Raw genomic sequence first — 22,466 nt, forward strand, 5'->3', positions numbered from 1 at the left:
TGAAATATATGTGGATTCTGCAACACGTTTGTGGATAGTCCTCTGTGGGATACAAATACTCAAGTCCAATAAAACTCCCACACTGGTCAAGGCCAGACAAAAGTCCCTCAGTAAACTCCTGTGGCGCTTCATTTAAGAACGCAAAGCACAAAACCAAATCAACTGAAATCTGTAAAACACAAACGGCTCTTCAAAATATTGATTTCTGGCCTAATGAGATACAACAACGGCAACGCGAACAGCAGCAGAGCTGCAGATCATGCAAATGTTGCAAAAAGTGTTATCTCGCTCGGAATCCCTGCCATATGCTGTGCTGGCACAGGCTGCCACAGAGGAAGGAGGACGAGAGCCTGGCCAACAGTGGTGGGTGGGTGGGAGCAGGGAGGGACGTCTGCACATCTCCAGCAGAGCGAGCGAGTTAATGAGGGACAGTGGTTGGTGAAATCTGTCCAACAATGTCACAAAATATAATCCCCACGAACACTGTCAAAAAAAAAAATGTTTCAATCACTGGATTCGCTAAAAAGAAGCTCCGCTAATACAATCAGTTCTGGCCATCTGGGACGATTTCACGTGTGACAGACGCCTACATAGGAGACGGTCGGATCCATGGCGGTGAAACCATGGAAACTGGAAATACTACGACATGCAGTGCGAGCTGGAAGAGGTGAAACTGTCACGTCCTCCACCTTGATGCTGGTGCCTATTAGAAGGAGGTATCACCTTTAGCGGCCTGTGCTGTCAGTTTTTACAGAGCTGTCTGGGAAACTGTGAGCCGCATCACGTGCGCGGCGGCTTTTTCCGTGTTAACCGATTGTCTCAGCTGTTGACATCTACGTCCGGTAACAAGCCGTGCTCCTAGCAGCACTTTAATGGCACACAGAGGCTGATTGCCTCTCTTTCCTCACCAGCTCCCTGTCTGTCTGCCATTGTCATCCGTTTAAAAACTGAAAAAAAAAGGGTCATAGCTAATTAGACAGTAACTGAAGAATTACGTTCAATATTTCATGTCACTTCTTTTAGTTTCTCTTTTTTCTCAAGGGTCTGTCCTTCACCTCAGTTCACAGGATTGACTCGGGGAATAATTTGGTACTGCTGAACCAAGGATTTAATGAAATGAAGCACGCTGCATAGAAAATGCAATTTCTGGATTTTCTAATTGAATTCACTTTCCCCCAGAACTTCCTACAGTTTTTGTAGCCGAATCGGACTCCATTTCACCCACACCAACAGCACAACCAGCACTTTGCGTGCAGCCATTTTCTCACCGCAACAGAAACTGGGGATTGAACCACCGGCCGACCGATTGGCAGATGCCCGTTCTTCCTTAGGCAGCCTTTTTCATGCATCTCATGTATTTTTTTTTTTTTAGCTCTCATCCATTTCTGCTGCCTCTCAGTCATCGGGAGCAAGGACAAAATGACAAGCAGAGTAATTACACTTCAAGAGCAGCAAAAAATCCTCTCCAATGATATCAGATACTAGTGGCTGACAAAAAATAGGCTCGTCAATAGCACCAATTATTTCGATGGCAGGACGGGTGACTGCTCCTGGGCACTGGTTGTTGATAATATATGACACACATAACTGCTCAAGTTAAATGAACATTTATTCAAAACTACTGTCTGAATAAATTCTTTGTTTGCCGGCTTTGGGAACTAATCACTGACAGATGCCATTCGATGACTGACTGATGACCTCAAAAAGGCATTAATTACTCAGCCAACCCGTAAAGCCAGTGAACCGATTAATTGATCTATCACCATAACCTGCCACTACTGACTGTTTCGCCTGCTGCTAAGGCTTTAAAAAAAATCACGGATCCGTTTCTTTGGACTTAGCGGATGACACATCATTTGCTCCCGAGTATGTGAAGCACCACATTTCAGCCAAGGCAGCCCTTTGCATTATTTAAACCAATGTATTTTACAGTATGTTCAATAACTGTAATTAACCGTTCCTCCTCGTAATCTAGGTGGATGACATTCGACCCCGTGGGTGTTTGAGATCCCGGTACATTGCATACATATGAATGTGAAAAGAATGTGGGCAGAGGGGATGAGGTCAGACGTAGGCATTAGTTTGCGCTTAAAATAGATCGACTCAAAAAAGATGGAAGATAATTCCAGCTTGTGAAAGTCTACCATTTATCCCCGTTAAAGCTGACTGGATCCATCGGTCACAAGATCAAATATTGTATTTCTCACTTAAAAGACTTTTCACTGAAGGAAATCTTAAGCTCGCATGACCTCAGTACCCGATAACCCCGTTTTATCACGCTGATAAACCGAATGTGGGTGTTTGAATGAAAGTGAACGCCCTGCATAAAAATTACCTCCGGGCACCTGACTTCGCTGGATGCAAGTAACTCTGGAACATTCTCGAGTTGATGGGCTACAGCAGGTCCGCTTGTGCAGAATCCCATCATTCAGAGGACTGAGATCACAACAACACTTATCAGATCTCATTCCTTCATTGCACACGGTTCGCCCCTCACACTGCTTTCCCTTCCCTTCCATATCTCATTGCCTTTGCTCTGCTCCCCTTTCTTCCCCTTTTTTTCTTTTGTTTCTTTGCATTGTGAAAGCTCTCTGCTCCGCTTGAGAGTGTCTGAAGGATGCTTGTTATCATGATTGTCTTGTGGGTGAACGGCAGGCCGGTTTGTGCCGTCACACCTGGGACTAATGCTCCTGCCATCTATAAAAGCCTCCATTTCAGCCAAAACCACGTGTCCATCTGGCATTTTCAAACCGACATACTTCATGTAAAGCAGCCAAAACCGTTCAAGTCTTTGTAGTAGCACTGCTCTGTGGCTGGCAAATAGCGAGCCAAGAAATTAAGTCAGACACGCATGACTCACTGTTTGGCTACTTCCACCACAGTCTGAATTGTAAGATTTCTTTATCAGCAAAAGGTGCACCCATGAGTGGATCCGAGTTGGAGGACACGTGCAGTGTGTTGACACACGCAGCCGCTTGCACGCTCCCTCTCGCTCTCACACAGCTTCTGGCTGTGAAAGCTGCCTTATGCCTTAGCTGGCATAACATACAAGTGGCTGCTCTCAAACATGACTCCGGAGACTCAAGTACAGAAAACAAATCACTGGCTTTAACCGAAGCAAATGGTGCACTGAACCTCAGGTCTGAAGAGGAAATTTAAAATTTCAACAGTGACAGAGAAGGAAGCGTTTCAGTCTTCTGTTTGCTTTAGTTTCACTTCCATCCATCTGTTTCTATAGAAAGTAACTGCCTGGGTGCAATGATTTTTGAAAACATAATGATAGATAAATCTGCCTCCTATTGATGGAAGGGATAGGTCGGTCAAAGGTAATAAAATTCAGTAACCGACAGCACATCTTATTAGATAAATGCAACAGAAAATAGTGTTTTTCTGGTCGTGTGCGAGTCTAAAAAGCCTTTTTGGCTCGGTCAAACGTCGGCCTCAGTGTAGGTGGTCACAGCTATAAAAACACAACTCGTTGGACAGTTCAACCCAACGATGCAAAGTGGGGTCACCCCGTTTCAGCTGCTTAAAGTGACTGGATGCAGCTGGAAAGAGCTGGAAACCAAAGTAGTCAGATGCAGCATCTCAGCCCAGGAATGTGCAGAACAAAGGCCGGTTTACTTCAAAATGAGTGAGAGGCACATAGTTTTAAGGTTCACAAACTTCTCCAGTGTTCCTTTAAGGGATATTTAGTTTACTGTTTCCAAGAGGACAGTTTCTAACCTACAGAGGACAGCGATCGACACATTTTACTCATCTCCATCACGTGATGTGAACGGCCGAAGGACACTTTGCTCTCCCACTTTTTAAAAACCATAACTTGTGATGCTACAATGATATGTTTTAGTGATGGACCAACTCACCTTTGTCAAGTTTTCTGATGAAACTGGGCTGGCAGTTCTGGGCTGAAGGAAGATAATAAGTGTGAAAACCAAGAAGACTGCGAGGAAGCCTGTCAGGTATGAAAACAGGGTGGGGGTCACATCACAAGTTGCAGGGATTCCTTTTCAGCCTGTGAAAAAAAAATGGGCTCTGTGTCTGTGGCTTTAAAACTACAAATTCTCCACAGAAAGCCTTTGTTTGACTGGGGACGTGGACTTTGACTGTCATGGCATTTAAAAAGCAGGGAGAGCTGCTGGCCCGGCCTTTATGCAAAGCATGAGGTAGGCCGCAGCAGACGGTTTTTTTTGGGGGTTTTTTGTTTTTTTTTACACACAAAGGACTGCAAATCAAGAGTGACATTCTTACAGGAGACTTGCACCAATTTACTGAGGTATTAATGAAATGTGACATCAAGTGCAACGGCCTCCTTTGTCCATTAATCTAAGCTTCCATCATTTTAGGGCATAGGGTGACTCTTCTCCTCCACGGGGTCAGGCTTTTTTTTTTCTTTTTTTTGGATCTGTAGTACTTATTAACCCCCGGAGCGTGTTGTTTCGGAATGAGAGAGCAGATAGCACACAGCCCGAGAGCTCAGACTACATATCATTCTCAAATACTCACACTTGCTTCGTCTGCAGTTTAAACATGGACAGCTGGCAGGCTGCGATACGTCTTTGGGGCATAATCTCGTCGCGCGTGATGAACTGCTCAAATTGGACCAGAAAGAGTAAAAAATAAAAGGACTGAAGTGATTATTCCTCCATCACATCTTGGCTCAACAAACTCTGACCTTCACTATGGCTAAATGTATCTGTGTTTTATGTGGCTAACATTAACAACTGCTATAATGGGCAAAAATTCGATGTTTGTTTTTGTAATGGAGGTTGCCGGTTCCGGTGCATTCATAGACAAATAGAAAAAATCGGATTTCTAACTCTCGAGTGGTAAAAATAATCACATAACGCCAGTTACGAGTCACGTGTCCTTGGCGGGATATGAAGCTTTTAGTAAAGTTTTGGAAGAGCTTAATTTGCTCGTTTATTCCTTGAGTTAGATGAACTATATAACTGATGGCGAAATTAGATATTAATGGCAACGCAAAAAGCAAGAGCAGAAAAGATTCGATTCCGCACTTGCAAGTTACTTGAATGTAGCATGATCTGAAGTAAAAGTTCGGTATTGATAAGATAAGGAGGGAGGAGTCTGGACAACCTTATATTTATTTCCATATGAACTACTCACTGATTGTCACATTTTCAGAAGGGTGGTGTTTTGGGGTCGAATGTGACTTCAGACACCCAAATATATGCTCTTAAGAACAAAAAAAAGTGATTTTTCCATAATCAGTCCACTTTAATGACAATTAAGAAAAGCTTATTAGCAATTGTGGGTTATACCTACTTTTTATGACAAAATGGCATAAAAAGTGTGACTGGTATTATGTAAGTGGATAGATTCCAGTGTCGCAAGTGTAACAGCAACCAAACAGCCATAAAGCCGCTTCACCGCCATGAAAATGTAACCAGAGATTTGAATTCAGGTATGTGTGCGGGAGTCATTCACTGCTCATTAAAGGGCTCATAAGGATATTAAAAATGCAATTCACAGGTGTATATTACCCAATCAGTTTAGTTAGCTGAATTATTATAGGGCGTTCATTTGCTAGTTAGATATTCCCATTCCCCTAAAGCAATAAAAGAGAAAGTGTATTCAGTTGTCAAATGACAAGAGGAAAGGAGGCATAATGAGAAGCATGACTAGAAATAAATCCCATCAATTTTACCCTAAATAAAACTACATACTGATGTTGATACAGTTAAAAACAACTGTCATACTGATAATTTCATATATTTTGTGTGCACCTAAATACGTGTCAAAAATCACAGTGTGAACCAAAACACTGAAAAAAAGCAGTTTTAAAGCAGCGTCCCTACAGACGTACTAAAATTCTCCTCATAACAACCTCTCAGTAGATTATAAATCTTTCATGTTGATCTGTGCAACTACATGCAACTGCACAGGTAGTTCATATTTAATGTGAATTGGCTAGCAGTTGAATATGAAGAAGAAAAGAGGTAGAATTAGATCAAATATGAATATTTGGACATTCAGTATCATATCAGTAATATCGTTTTGTCACCTATAAGCAGCTTAAAGTATGATTTTATACAATTATATTCTCTTATTAAGAAGGACCCCAAGAAAAAAATGTGGTAGCTGTAGAGGATGTACTGCAGTGCTTGTTAACAACAGATGATTTATGCCAGGACATTTCAACATATCAGATGTTTAACTGTAAGCTATGAGTTTCTGTCTATTTCAACTACCAAGAGAGATCCCCTGTTACCTGCTGATGTGCGCGACATCTTCAGCTAAGCCAAACCACAAAAAGAACACCCCTGTCCACTCATGGTACAGCCTAACCTCCCTCTGTGAATACATCTCAGTTTTCCAAACTTTTGTCAACTCTTTTTTTATTTGACATTTTATTTGGTTAATGATTAATCACATTCAGATACTGGACTGACATTTTTTCTTATTTTGTCCAGTTTCCTCGGTTTTTTGAAGGACATGCTGAGATATGCCAATTTTTCAAGCTAATAGCTCTTTGGGGAATGGCATTGCAAAAACATTCTTTCATTTCTGTGAAACTCTGTGTTATCTTTGCCATTTTATGCAAATTAAAAAAAAATGGGAACAAATTGTGTGCTTTCAAAAGGCTGCCCCTGAAAAATATCTTAGAATACCATTCTTAAACTGATTCTCCATTAACATGTCTGTTACGTGTGAGTGTAGCACCAGCTCATCTCTTAAATTAGGTGGAGGTTCTTAATGCTTGAAAATGCCATAGGTCAGTTTTAAGTGGCATATTATAGTCCTCAGGTCAATCTCTAACACTTGTTCTATTGGTTGCATTACAGGAATAAAAACATGAATGCTTACTACGTGCTAAAAGTCAGGATATCACCTTTGCTGCATCCCTGTTTGAAGCACGCACGAGTCGTGCACCCTAATTCAAAGGCCGGCTTCTGTTTCAACATACAGCTGTGGAGGTTGCAGGTGTACATTGAGACCTGCTTCATGGCTGTAGACGCCACACTGCTTTGACCTCTGGGGCTCAGTCATTCAGACTGTGCGACTAAACAGATGGGTGAATGAATAAATGAGAACCTGCGTGAGGGCCTTACTTAATTCTGTAATTGTCATCCTGAAAGACGCAGCTGTTGCAAAGAGAGACTGATTTGCACAAAAAAAGATATAAAGACATTCATTTACACGCTGCAGCTCAACCGCTTTCATCGAACAGCTCTTCTTATTTTAGATATGCTTGCCATTGTCTTTAAACACCAACTCATTCCACCTGTAGTGATGTAGAGAATAAGATCTATTTACACAGTAAATCTGTCCAAACAGAAAAAGGATGAATATGAAAACGCATTCCTGAGAGCGACTTTCTCAAAAAGAAAAAATTCTATTACAGACTCCCTGAGTCAGTTCCATTTCTTCTACTAGAACTCAGGTATTTGATAGTGAGCAGTAGATAATAAGAAAAAATATATACCCAATTTGACTCTAAATTGTCCCTAGGAGTGAATGTGAGCATGGATGGTTGTTTGTCTTGTTTGTCATAATGTGGGCCTGTGATGCACTGGCGCCTTGTCCAGGATGTAGCCTTCCTCCCACCCAATGACAGCTGGGATAGGCTCCAGCCACCCTGGGCTGGATTAAGCGGGTATAGAAAATGGATGGATATACCCAATTTGAGCATCATAAAGATTTAAAAGAACAAACTTTGACTGACATAAATCAATCTTTCAAGCCCAATGTGATGGGTTATCAGTCACTGCGAGAGCGTGCTGTACAGTTGCGAGTTAAAACCAGAGCCTTGCACCTGCAGCTATTCTGTGCAAACACGCCAGCAATAGATATACAGTTCAGAGGGAAAAAAATCGGAAAAGTCAGAGAGGCTTAAATTAAAGAACTATGGATAGATTTTCTTTCCTTCCAACAAAGTTGGGTGATAGTTCTGGAGTGGGGGCTCCTCTCCGTAATACTGACCGTGACACAAAATTTGAAATTTTAGTCGTAAAAGTGCAGCCTAATGTTTCCTTTTTGTGGGTAATTCATCAACTCGTTGCTGATGTATTGTACTTAGCTTCATACATCTGTGGTGGTGCTGGGGACCACATTCAAATACAATATAAAACAGTGCCTCAGTGCTTGCAAACGACAGTCAAGCATCATTTTTCAGACTTTATAGACACATTTAGCAAGCTTGTTGTCATCAGCTGGCATTCAATACTCGCAATGAAAAGAAAACACAGGACTGCACATTGGACTGTTCAACCAATGTGAGAGAATAAAGGAACTAGTGCACATGATGATGAGAATGACAATATTCAAATATGACTATGTTTAGAAAGCTCTCTTGCACACAAGGATGTCTGGCTATCACATCTTTCGTGCCTTTAGGCATTTGTTGAACAATTAATGTGTCCCATCTGTCATTAATACAGTTTTTGGACACCATCCTGGAATTTGAGACCTTCCTTAATCAGAACCACCCAACCTGCCCAACTCAGCACATTCTGACACACAGTCAGATCCTGCTCCATCTGTTTTGAGTGCAGAGGGTATCCCCAAAGCATCACTTTTGGACGTGCATCTGGTACGGAAACAGTTGCAGGACGTGTCTCCATGGAAACTATGTTGGCAAAGCTTTCTATGATTAAATGAATTTCACTGTACATTCAAACACAATTGTGGATCTGGGATTTCTCAAAGCCAGGGCCCATACAGGCTCCAAATTAAATGTACATTACATACATTTCATCAGCCATTTGTTGTCTACTGATGGCTATATGTTCAGATGAATACATTTGAATACAATTTGCAAGTTGTCATTTGCCTGGAATTTGCCTCCAATTTAAAATGGAACGCACCATTACACGACTTTCAGGTTCATTTGGAATTTACCACTCATTGAAAGTTTACAACTTATAAATGCTGTCAATAACAAGATTGCAGTTGATTTTCTTTTATCTAAATGTCTTTTTTCACACAAGGTACACAAATAGCATCACTGTAGTTATGAGAAGTGACACAGTTTGCAGCTTTTGTTCATCTATAAAAAGTGAAACCAGTGACTGGACTGGGCCAATCAGATTTCAGCAGGAACCAATACCCGACCCCTAGACCCATCTATGTTTGAAAGCCTGGCCATGTTTTCTACCCTTTACCAAGTACTTTTGATGTGCAGTGCAGTAGTGAAAAATGAACTGAACTGATTATTTTCAAGGTAGCACTTCAACAAGGTCAGTCAGGTCTTTATTCTCCTCCAGATGCCTTGCATGGTCTGAGTTACTTGTTGGCAACCCAGCACTATATAATGGTGTTTTCTTGTCTCGATTTACTGCTAATACATCACTTATCACAACAGAGGAATGACAAGCAACAAAGAACTGTTGATCAGTTCCTTGTACATCGGAAAGTGACATTAAAGAGGTACTCAATGCACTGAAAACTGACATAAAGGGCTCTTGACCAAGTGGCGGAATGTGATGATTTGGGACTGAGAATCTCCTGACCCACCAAGACTAAGAAAATTTGCAGAAGGACATTTGTAAGTGACTACCCATTGTTCTGAGGTGTAGTTAAAAAAAACAACTAAACTTCAACCCTGATGATTTAGAATTAAAGAGCAGACTTGTGTATCCTATTTATTGCACTTACCATCAAGTGTAAGTGGAAAGCACACTCAAGAAAAGAGAGAAGGAATACAATTAAATTAAGACATTAGTGATTTTATAGCACTAAGTGATGCATTGATAAATGTCCATGAAGAAGGATAAAAAGAGGTTGTTTGTCCAAATGTCTACCATGACCTATCATTACTATATGTTAATAAGAGGCTTCTTGTAGTCATAATGACAAGAGCATGCACAATCTTAAGTGTACTCGTTGATTACACATGTCCTTAAAGACAAAAAAATCTAATATTTCTTTTTCATACTCAAGGTGTCTGATGTTAAATGTTAATCTTAATGTTGATGCAGAGTGTCTGATATATTTCAGTATATTTTTGAGGTGTTAAGCTGTTTGTAGCTCCATAAAACAACATTAACAAAACAAAATTGAAATTACACAAGATCTGTATCGGGTTCTAAAGGCAACCATCTTTCTTTGCTCACTTATGAAGGTTAATGAACAATGGAGATGGTTATGCAACTGTGTGCATTGTTCATTGGAAGGTCATCCCAGTGTTCATACAACCCTCCCTCTGTGTCTTCTCTTTGACAACCACATTTTGTGTGTCTGTTTGCTCTGGATGCCAAAAGCATTCTCTAGTGCAATCCAAAGGAAGTATGAAAACAATTTATTGTGATATCCATCGGCTGTTCACATTATGACTGAACAGAGGCCAGTGAGAACCGCCCACATCAATATTTCAGGCACCCATGGGCTCAAAGGAGGTTTGGTTCAGAAGCAGCGAGGGAGGTGACAGAGAAATAGCAAGTGAAAAAGTAAATGGATAGAGAATGATGTTGTACTACAGTTGGAATATAAAGTACGGCAGAAAAAGAGTGACAGATGGAGTCTCGTTTGTCGTCGTGATTGGAGTTTTTCTACCACGGCCAGCAGCGACCGAATGGCTCAAGTAAAGACCAAACACGCAGACTGTGTTGCAGTGAAAAGCTGTGCAGCAGACAACAGCAAAACAGAGCAGATAAATCAGCAAATAAAAAGACGGATACACAAACATATGATAATGAAAACCTGGGTTGTGTGATTCACATTCACAAAGGAAAAGAAGCCTGCTACTGCCACATCTTCATGTCAGAACTCACCAGTACAAAACCCTATCTTGATATATGAGCAAAGTAGTAATTTGTGTCTGTTGCTCCTCTGGTCACAGCTTCTGCTTCATACATCCTTTTGGAACGTTTGTGACACGACGTTCGGATGCAGTGGTACCATGGGAAACATGATGCAACATTTAGTCAAGAGTTGTCCTAAGACAGTATTTTATGGTTCTGTCCTGTCAAAATTCTCCCCCCATGCGCCTGCTCGCTGTGCAGTAAATTATTAATCTGTCATTCTTTTAAACAGTGCAGCATGGAGCGAGGCGGAAACCGAGGTTGATATTATCATGAAGAGCACTTTTTCTCTGGACACGTAAGTCTGTGTGGACCAATAGAGGTTTTGGGCATTTTGGGCTTTCTTGGCACATGCCCACTGTTGCTTTGTGTAATGTGGGAACCGTGACAGAAAAATGGTGCCTATTAATACATTTTTCTAATGTTCTTCTGGGCTTTCATCGCATTGTATTGTAACGCTGAGCAACAGCTCTATTTCACTGTCCACTGTATGTCTTTCCGTTTCATCATCGCACAAACTGCTGTTTTGGTCATCATTTTAGCTTAGCTTGGGCTCTTTTTGGTGATTCCTGTCTCACTCAAAATTATTTTATTTTTTTTGTGTTTTTGCTTGTGTTTTACCTGCCTAGTCAATGATCAGAGTGCACTCAGTTTGGAGAACGATCAAAGCACTCTGATGGGACAGCTAATCTTAGAGCTGCTCTGATTGGGGCCACAGAAGAAACAGCTTTAGGGAATTTCACACTGAATTTCACACAAATTATTCCAACTGTTTTACAGTTAGTATTTTTGGATTAGAGCAGCAGAGTTCTGAGTCCGCTGCAACACTCTCCTAATATGTCCTGTGTTCTGACATATCAAAGATTTGTTTGTTTACCCTAAACATGGCCCAGATCTGAAGTTTGACGGCATTAACTCAGGGCAAGTATGACTTTCAAAGCTTATCCACCAGACATTTCCCAAATCTGCATCCTCTTTTGGACATGCCTGACTCTCACAATACTTGCCATAACACAGTTAAACCCAGTTAATGAGATCTGCACCACATCTCTCTTCTGCAGCTGCAAAATGTTAGTGCTGCAACTCAGGCAAAACCTCCAAAAGTAGCCCACATTTGGCCAAAATGTGCCTGTGATGGCTATGCTAGAAAGTCCAGATTGCAAAGATTTTCAACACTTTGTGGTGGGTCAGATTAGAGTTGTCGTCGTCCCCACCCCAACACACACTGCCACAATGAAAAGTAGATAGAGCATTACTACTATATACAGACAGGCCCTCAGTGGCCCTCAAGATTAGCAAAAGTATTTCCTGGACTGATGACAGAAAACTTCCTTTATGTCTAATGTATAAACATTAATCAAGTTGGAATTGCAGATTCATTCAGGTCTCTCAACACTTCCCACTGAATTTGTACAGCGTTAAGTGCCTTGCTCAGGGACACTGTTGGATGGAAATGTTGATAGGGGAGGGGAATGATTAAGCTGACCCAACTAAGTCAATTTGCAAATGACAAATTTGACCCAGATCTTGACTCAGCAGCAGAAAATGTTAAGCTTGACAGATGTCCAGTGACTTTCCGTTTCAAAGCTTGACTGCTAAAAAAAACCTCCTGTGTGTACTGACCGCTGAAAACTAAAAGGAACGTTATCAGGCCACTGGTGCTGGAATGGGAAGTACAATCAGCACTTTCACTTGGTTGTCTGTACCAGTCAATATGAGACATTTATGTCTTTACACCAGACGGCAGAAGTTGACACTTCTTATATATATTCGTCACAATTCCTTTGTGCATTTGTTTATCTAAAGGCATTTTGATAAAATACTGCAAGATGACTAAATGATGTATTTTAAGAGGGTGTGGACAAGTATGTGAACTTGCAATGAATAAAAATAGAATATACTTAATATCTATAGTAGCTGATGACTATATATAACTGCGGAACTGAAAGCTTTGAGGGATTCCGGGGGAATCCTTTACCTGGAAGAAACTTCTGTCATACAGCTAATCATTTACAGAATTTTACAGCAAGAACAATATAAAGTCCATCTTTTAAAATGAATGAATAAGCTGTTTTCCGTAAATGTGTTCAGTCAGTGGTTTGGACCAAGCAATCTCTGTGATATGGATGACAAACAACACAAAAAAGCAGTTTATTGAGGATAAAAATTAGCAGATCTGGCCATAAGAAAAATAATCATGAATGGAAGCCTGATATGTAATAGTTGGACTTAAAATATATGTTTTTAACAATTGTAGTGATAATGCAGTAAATAACTCTTGGTAGCACAATAGTCACCAGGGCTTCATTTCCTTTGTGAATACATTTAATTCTTAAGTAGGTACTTTTACTTTGTTTTAGACTTGAACTAATCATCAAATTCTACCCGAGTAAAGCTTTGAGTACATTTTCTAGCACTGAGAAATTGAGAGTTGAACTATGACACGAATCTGATTAACTGGTGCGGCAGAGAAGAATTTTCCCAGTGCTGGCTGATGCTGGTGACTGATGGTTTTACACTCGCGCTGCTCTTTTTCTTCATAGCTCAGAGAACATGGAGATAAAAGGTCGATGTCAAACACGTTCATGTTTGTTGAAAGCAAGGGCATTGCTTAAAGCAGATTTTTATCTTTGTAATCGCTTGTTGTTTGAATGCCCAGAACAATTTTGCATAACTGCGACACAAACAGCAGTGAACCAACATGGAATGCTGTGACACTGATCAAACGCTCTGAGTTGTTTCATCTTTAGATGACTGCCCACAGTTTGCTCAGGAAAGAGAAGGTTTGCTTTGCCTCTGGGACAAGAGGTCGGTTTACCAATCATGCAGCTTTGCCTTTGAGTTTGCCTCTGCAAAGCAGAGCAGACATAATTGTAACAGAAACATGCAACTTTTATCTTTGCTTGTGATTTTCTGCTCCTTTGGGTTTTTTTAATTTTATTTTCATTAAGCACCGCTTCGTGTGTTCCGGGCATTTCTTTGTTGATTATCAGTGCTCCTATCATAGGCTGAAATATGACACACATCTGCACATGCCCAAGGACAAACAATAGTGTGAGAAGACTAAATGGAATGAAGTTAATTGTTATTGAAGCATGAATATCATTTGATTATCACCTACACTGCCTCACGTTGATTTTCTTATAACCACCACCCTTCCATCTTCCCCCCTCATTCACTCTGAATCTCTGTGACTTCTTATCTGTCTTCATCTTCACTGCCATCAGCCTTTCCCTCCCGTTCACTCTCAGAACTCTCTTTCACAATAAAGTCCTATGCTGGCTGAATATAAACTATGTTTCAGTCTCTTTCATCAGGCTTCCTTCTCTCTAAATGTTCACTGAGCAATGCCAACATCACCAGGCACTACTATTTTTACATGACGACTCTAAAGTGACTGCTCCTGCGGCTCTGTTTTCAGCCTCTCCAAATATATACACCAAGCCACAGAACTGACATCAGCTGGCATACTGCATACCTAGTTCATATTGTGGGGATTTTTAGTCTATAATTATGTGAGTGTGTAATACAAGCTCATGCAGGTGAGCAAACTTGCTATTACTGTATGTTGAACGGACTCTCAACAAAGCCTCATGCAGACGGCCTATATTTCTCCAGGGAAGTGGCTTTACCTGCCCTCATTGTAGCTATAAATCCAGTTGCTTTTATTAGTTTCAACGCCCATCTTAGCTAATAATTACAGATTAATTACCTCCCCGCTATTGAACTCACATCAGCATTTATGTCCCTGCTATAAACTAGATTTGCCTCTATTCATGAGTATGACTGTTTCCGAGTGTTTCTAACTGTTGCAGGTTATGAAGAAAAGTGGATTAAGTTCTGCCAAGGATGTTGTGCAAAAATACCCCAAATACATGACACAGCTTGTTTGTTACACAATAAGTGCTGAAGGAAACATTATTTTGGTTCTTTCTGTACTAGATTGCTTGTGAATGCTATGTAATTAGCACATGCTAGCAAGTAAAACTAATACTCAGTAATTAGTATTGCCGCTGTGTCATGCTTGCACAGCTCTTTTTTAAGTCAAAACAACACTGTGTAAGCACAGCGTACGGCCTTCTCAGCTTTCTCAGCTCCAGCCAAAAGATTTACAGCCACTGTGCCCATTTTTTCCAAGACTCCTTCCTCTTATATCTCGTGCTATCGTAGTGATGAGTGGCAGAGATGAGAGATGGTGGGGTGGTACCCCGCAATAACATAATGTCACAATGAATGATTGAAACAGCCTTGAAGTCTTTGGCTAATTGTAGAACGCATATGCTCTTGTGGGGCAGTGGGTGTCGACCTGCATTAGAGAAAAGACCATCTGAGTCACTCAGAAATATGGCCCAGAGATATGCATTCATTACTCCGCTTTGGGAATAGAGTATTTTTTACGTTGGAGTGACGAAGCACGTGCTCACCAATACCTCTGGAAAAAAAAGGCATGAATGACGGATTTTTTTACATGCTTTTTTCTGTAAACAAAGGGCAGATAGGCAAATGAGTTTGAGTCAAATGATGCAGGACGTTTCATTGCTGCGTCTCTCTGCCTGACCACACGACAGTGTAACTCTAATTATTTCCAAAAGAGCAACAAGTCAGCATCAAACAGCAGATGAGCAATGTAAACTTGCATCTGCTGCCAGCTCCATCACAAGATTTAAATGTGTGAAATTGAGACTACAGGGAAGAGTTAATGGAATTTTTACAAGCTCAATAGACTTAATGAGGACACTGGTGTCTAGATCAATGTCTAGCAGACATATTGTGGCTTTTACTTTATTTAACATCTAATTGACTACATTTGGATACCGTGTTTCATATTGATTTCTTCTTTTTTTTTTTACTTTGAGAAGAGGGTTTATATTTAGCCAAAGGGCTTACTATTATCTAATAAATTTGACACTTTAAAGTGAGATCATTCAGTGTGGCAGAGTGACAACACTCGCTTGCTTAAAAGCTAGAGAAGGATGACTTTAAAATGCCATGGAAATGAACTATATGAAAAGCCTAAAGCATTGCTTCATTCACTGCCAATTGGATCAGAAGACAATGTTTTGAGATTGTTTCACAAAGGCTCTTTGGAGGAAATATTGATACCTATCTCCCCAATCCATTCAAGAGCACACGAGTCAGATCGTTGAGGTGATGATTCATGTCATGAAAATAAACTGAGGGAACATTCCAGACCTCTTGTGCTGCTACTCGAGTTTATGTAGACGCCTCAGTCGGTCAGAAACGAGAGAGCACGAGTGTTCCACCTAAAAAAAGCCCCTGTCTCCATTTTAAACCAGGCATGTTATCCTGTTACTCAGGTGATACTCACATTATCCCACAGTATGAAATCCTGTTAAAATATTTTCTGCTGCTTTTTGCATTTCTCTAAAATGTCAGAATTTTAATGCCGTACGAATGATGTCAATCCAGAAAAACTCAAAAAGGACATCTTAAAATTCTTTTTGGCATGGAGAAGAAGCAGTTGTCCCACTTTGATAACTTTCTGATAAAGATATATCATTTAGATGCCTTTTCATACAGTCAGCTTGACAGTGATAGTTTTTGATATCATGTTATTTCGTCCAATAGATCTTATACTGCCACCCACTGGCCAACGGTTACCATCACATAATGAAGAAGAGCTGGGTAAAGCCATTCGACCTAAAAGGCAGGAAATGTAATAAAAAAACATCTCTGACAACTCTGAATCAGTTAATCTTGTCTGTGTTCATTCTGAGTGTTTGGCTCTTGCATGATAAGAAATTACATTGTCATCTGTCTCAGCCGTGTGCTTCACCATGTGTGCATTCTTTCGTGTGTTCTCAATGTTGACCAGAAGGTCAGACAGATGCTCTAAACACAAGCCAGCGTCCCTCGAGGTGCATTCGACTACACGATTGGGGAGAAAAAGCCATGCTCTTTATTCATAATATATTGCTTCTCCTCTCAGCGATTGAGAAACTCAGACTGCCTCCCCCGACCGCTCACACTTAGGATTTTGGCCTCAGCTGAGCGACCACCAGGGACTCTATCAGTCACTGTTATGGCTGGCCGTCCAATAACATCGTCCTGTTTAGATAAACTAAATGGAGCACGGACTGAAAAATACCGTGCGTCATCACATATTACAAGCTCAGCAATACAGATGAGTTGGCAGCAAGGTCAGGTTTTATAACCAGTAAGATGCAGAGTGCTCGTCCTCTTCTGTCTCTGGGAGTCTGGGAACATTGCCTGTATGCTCTGTTGACGCCGATTACGAAAGTTTCTCAAGCAAAGATTAATGAAGCACTTATGAAACAAAGCCAAGACACAGCATGTGTTGTTGCCTTGTGACACAGGCATTTTGGCCAGCTGGACAACTTGTTATTTTTTAGAAGAAAATAAATGGAATATCAACTCTTTGTTCAAAAAGATCAGGGTGGATTGGCTACTGAATTACTGAAACCACTTCCATAACTTTAATATACATTATGTGCCTCATACTGATGGAAATCTAAAGAAACCTCCTCAATTTAGCATGTTATCATGTTAGCTAAACTTCTAATCTACTGTTGTATGTTACTCTTTCAAAATATGAGACAGTTCCTGAACATTCATTTGGTTTGTTTTCCAGGCTCTGAAGGTGCTACATGCTGGTTTGCACTAGTCTTCGACCTGATTTCTTGTCGGAGAGTGAAAAAGCTACAGCCATCCACGGCACAACATTTTGCATTTTCACAACAAAGGCTCAAAAGTTGTACAACTACTACGTTTATCCTGTTTACTTCTCTACACAGACATGGCTTAAGTCTCCATTCATTAGCATCCTGCGTGTCTGTACCTGTTTTTACATAATGAAGTCAACTTTCCATGTCTTACTAGTGTTTACTTGGTCAAAAATGCTCTACGAAGGAAGCAGGGAAAGACAGGAGGTGCTAATCCAGACCTTTGTGAACGTTTGTGCAGGGGACCGATGGTTTGAGACTCATCCTGGACAAAATCTTCAATCATGTCATTGTACTTTTTCTATTTTCCTTCCACTTGCAATTCCTTACTTTTTCAACTGCAGTCTTGCCCACATATGATAAGGGTTGGCATTAAAAGTACATCACTGTGGTTAGAATTATCGTACATGGCTAGGTTTACTTTTTAGAACACACATGGTTAGATATTTATAAAGGTGTACATGTTTCAGCTTACATGTTTTTTATATTTGTCATAATTCCTTTGTGCACAAAGACATTTAACACACCGTTTCCTGGGAAAACAGGATGGAGTTTACCTGTTTGATCCCCAAGAAAATAGTGACTTCGAGAGCCTGCTACAGCTAGAAATGATGCCAGTGACACAGTTACAAGGCGATAGACTAGTAACAGGTCACAATAAAACACATGTCTCAGTGATCCTGTGTTTACGAAGAAGCTGGTGAAATTGTCAAAATTGCAGTCTTAAGCTGTTCAACAGGTTTTAAAAATACACAACCTTCAGTGGAGCAGCCACAACATAAGCAAAGCAGAGATGTTATCCCTTGAGATTGCTGTGGGTCATTCTGCTCCAGCCCAGTCACATGTCTGATAAGAGACTGCATGTATTAACCTTAAAAGCTGGACCAAAAAGCCAAAGCAAACATCAAAAGAAGCAGACATTTAATCTAGGCCTCAGCGATGGGCTTCATTAACCGCAGTAATTCATCAAATGTTTTCATCTCTGGAGCCAGATGTGCTTGTGACGGAGCCACGTCTCTCTCTACCGAGTATCTAGTCTGACACAGAAGCTTCGCGCTGCTTCCAGCAGCCAGTATAGCAATTACAGGTTTATTTTTGAAGTCCTGCTTAACCATAAAGCCCCCCAAAATAGGTCTTAAATAACAGGGTGTCAAGTGTCCGCAACCCTCTGCATCTCTGCCACCAGTTGGCACGGACACATACTTACAACTACATTCCCCATAATTCATTGGCTCTTGAGGATTATGTTGGCTTTTATTTTAAGAGGCTGGATGCTATGAGCTGAGAGGTTCCCATGCACCTGAACTGGGCTCATAATCCTTGAAAGATTCAGAGGGCTTTGATTTGATGTTTTAATCATGTACGGAGCAAAAAGTAGGTAAGACGTCTCCTCATATGACAGACGTTGGACAAATGTGTAGTTGTTTTGTAACAGATCGCTTCAGATCCAACAGACTTAGATTTTCCTCTCATAGAAGCCAGCTGGGATGGAAAATACAAAGCAGGAGAGAGAAGGCCACTCTCCTCTACGGAAAGGAAATGTGTCCTGTAAGCACTTTTTGGAATTAACTAAATGATGGAAAAACCCCAACTCCAGGCAAGTGAATAATATCTTGGCCATCTTTGTTTCAGACTTGTGCTTTCAGTTTTCTCTTTTCTATCCAAACACAAGTCACCTGTAAGATTGGGGTCTCTGACCGACGTTGCAACAGTGCAATCTACACAATGTAAAGTTTGACTACTCCTAAACAAGATCTATATTTCTTCAGAGATTACCTCAGTATCATGGCCACCACTGTTGGCTTTTAAGTCTTTGAGGGTTGGTCAATCTTTTCGAAAGCCATCCATTTAAGCGACACAAAGCACGCTATTTACCTTAAGAGCTGAACAACTTTGTACAAAAAAAAGTACAATTCCCTTCAAAATCTCAAATCAAAAATGAACAAAGGCAGTACTTACAGTGCTTGTCACAGCAGGCTTCTCAAACATCCTCTTCAGGCTACTAAGTGGGATATCAAAGCGCTCGATCCTCTTAGGAGCCTGCAGGTCTTCTCTGAGCACTGGATCGTCTGATGCCACTACCTGTGGCCTGGAGGGACCGCAGGAAACGAAGCCCGAGGTCATGCTCGCCACCTCCTCTCCATTTCCTGATTGAATTTCCATTGTTGAAGAGAAACTGTACACCCCCGCTTTTCCCTTCAGACTGTTCTCGCAGAGGAAGTCTATTATGTAAGGTGAATCAGAAAGACGGGCCGATGTTGCTGGAGTCCTTCTCTGTCTGAGAAGCTCTCTGGCCTTGTACGGAGGTTCTGAGAGGCTGGGGGGGGGAGAGGAGGAGAGAATGAAAAAGTTCACAGGGGAAAGGGTTTTTTCCTTTTTTTCCCCCTTTTTTCTTCCCTCTTTCTTCTGCCCTGTAATTACTCATACACACTGAGGCATATGTAAACTCACATGTGGGCTTAGAAAAGCGAATTGAGATGTGAGTTTAAAGACAGGCCAAAGAAGTGACGACAGTCTGGAAAGGATAAGAGAGGGAGAGGAGGGGAAGAGAGCTGCCTAAGAATAAAGGAGGAAAGAGAAGTTGACCCTAGTGTCCTGTTTCCTTGTAGCCTAATTGGACCTATATAATAACATGTAGTAAACATATAATAACACAATGATTCACAGTGTTTAATTTAATTTCAAAATCCATTGTCATACTGTCCTCATAATGTGCTTTTCTATCCTACACAACTCAATACATTCATTTGACAGCAAATGTTTTCAGTGAAAAAAAAGGCCTTTCAGATACCTTAAAACAGTAACAAGCCTGACATGCCAGACTCTGTGTTTCGAAAATGGTTTTCAGACAAATCTTCTGTGCTCAAGGCCAAAAATGTTGGAATTATTTGTGCAAGGATCTGTGAGAATGGTCTGCACTTGCAGATCCTGCAGTCTGAACAGAGATAATATGGTTCAGTCGTTACCTTTTCCACTAACAAGTAAGATAAGGTGGAGTTTCAGTCATTAGATTCGTCATTAACATCAGTAATATTTTGCTACGTTGACAGTTTGCATTTTAATGTATCATTTTTATCTCTGGGACACTTTAGCTTAAGTAAAGGGGGCAGTAAGTTTTACCTCACAGCTTCATCATCACAAAGTCAGGACTTTAGAGGACAGCTGCCGGATTTAATGTACATTCCATGTCTATCATGTAATAATGCCATCATTTCATTACTCAAAGTTATATAGAAAAGACACTTATTTTTATGATTATGATTATGATTGAATCGTTCGAATCGTGATGAATCGTTCTGCTCAGTAGTTAATGGCCCGTCCAATGAAAAAGGAGTGTTTTGTTTACACTGAATGAGTCTCTGTCTCCATCTTTCATTTTGTTTGCGTTGCTGAGGAAAGGCTCATGCATGTCGGACTGAGCAGAGTGACAAACATCCTATAGTATATCATCATTAAGTTTTGAGGTGTACACCTTTTGTCGCCTTATAGAACTGTTAGTTTTGAAGGCTCATCCCATAGGCCTAAATTAAAGGTCTGAACAAATTATCTTTGAGGTTATATACGACTTGTTGCCGCTAACCAGTTAAGGCAGCTGGCCATCTTCCCTGAGTGTGGTTCTGCTGGAGGTTCCCCCCTGTTTCTTTCCAGTCTCCAAGTTCATGGAGTTCTGTTGCCATGTATTCATTTATTTTATGAAACCATGTCAGCCGTATGTGTTAACTCCGTTTAGTGCCTAACGACATGCCAAAATGTAAAACATGGCCACAGAACTTAATACTTCATATCAAATCCACCATTAAATTAGTAGGTTTCAAGCAAAAGTGAGTATTACCACCTTAATAATTTCTGCACAATTCTTTGATTAATGAGGAGTAATTGCATTGATCATAAAGGCATAAATGGATGGTGGGAGTGCAACTGGTCACATGTGAACCTCTGCAGGCCTCCAGGAAATGGGCTAACAGCTTTTTGCCTCACCCATCCTTTCTTTAACACCCGGTCTGGGACGGGTAGGAAAGTGTATTATTCCCAAACAAATCAAGGAAAGGCTCCCTACAACTAACCTCAGTGGCCTGTGCTGCAGCCATAATGGGTAATATATTGTTCATTTGTCACCAGCCATACCAGCTGCTCTGAGGGAGTGTTTTCCTGCAACGGGTCTTGGCCAGCGAAAGATGAATTAACACGTTTACTCAATTTCCTGCGTGAGTCACATTTAAGCTGCCTCATCCTGTCACAGGTCAAAGTGTGATTCTCTCTATTTCATGCCACATGTCAACTCTTGGGAAAAGAGAACAGGGGGGTGAAGGTGGAGTCAGGGCCTTCGCCAGTCATGTGCATTACAAAGAGGAGCAGGGAGGGGGTCAAATGATGGAGAGTAAAAATAAGAGAGGATGACAGAGGGAGCCAAGAATTACTGGCAGCTTAGCTCCATCAAGTAAAAACAGCAGCCACAATGCAACAACAGAGACATGACTAAACTGGGATGAAGAGAAAGCAGAAGCATGCTAAATCTTGTGTTAATGAACTGTGGTGGTAATGAATAGTAATGATATATACGTCTGATAGTACGTTAGAGGATGTGGAAGACACAGTATCACTCCATTCATAGCAGCCACAGATGCATTATTCAGAGAGGGCCAGAGGTATGTGTGTCACTTTCAGCTGGGTCCTGTGTCCACTGAGGCCACTCAGCTTACAGCAGTTAGTCACTCAATCAAAGAAGAAGAAGAAGAAAAATACAAGAGCAGTTTTAGATCAGATTATGGCACTTTGAACGCTTATTAACTTTTTCCAGAGCTATTTCTTTTCAGCCATTGAAGAAGGTCAATCTTGAGTGGAAATAGGCTGCTAAGGACATTGGCTAATGGAATAATAACGATTTTCTGTGATATGCATGTTGATTTGTTGCTTAGGGAAAGCAGCTACGCACACATGCACACACTGTATGCGCAGTTTGAAGTGCAGGGCTGAATGAAATTAGGCATGAGTAAGCACA

The 22,466-nt window shown here is 40.9% G+C and overlaps 1 protein-coding gene across 3 annotated transcripts in view; it reads right to left on the reverse strand.

Moving 5' to 3' along the window:
• Window positions 1–19,778, reverse strand: part of xirp2a (xin actin binding repeat containing 2a) — a 52,494-nt gene extending 32,716 nt beyond the window's left edge. For 2 of the 3 annotated variants that reach the window (XM_072385701.1, XM_072385621.1), the window contains exon 1: window positions 19,427–19,778. In XM_072385701.1, coding sequence (XP_072241802.1) covers window positions 19,427–19,630 — 204 coding nt within the window. In that variant the 5' untranslated portion in view covers window positions 19,631–19,778. Of the gene's footprint in view, window positions 1–3,866; window positions 3,968–19,426 lie in introns of those variants that run through there. The other variant, XM_072385783.1, reaches the window with a different exon arrangement.
• Between the last annotated feature and the right edge of the window lie 2,688 nt (window positions 19,779–22,466).

The sequence above is a fragment of the Leuresthes tenuis genome, unplaced genomic scaffold, assembly GCF_036924035.1.
Source record: "Leuresthes tenuis unplaced genomic scaffold, fLeuTen1.0.hap1 SCAF_1, whole genome shotgun sequence".
Taxonomy (NCBI): domain Eukaryota; kingdom Metazoa; phylum Chordata; class Actinopteri; order Atheriniformes; family Atherinopsidae; genus Leuresthes; species Leuresthes tenuis.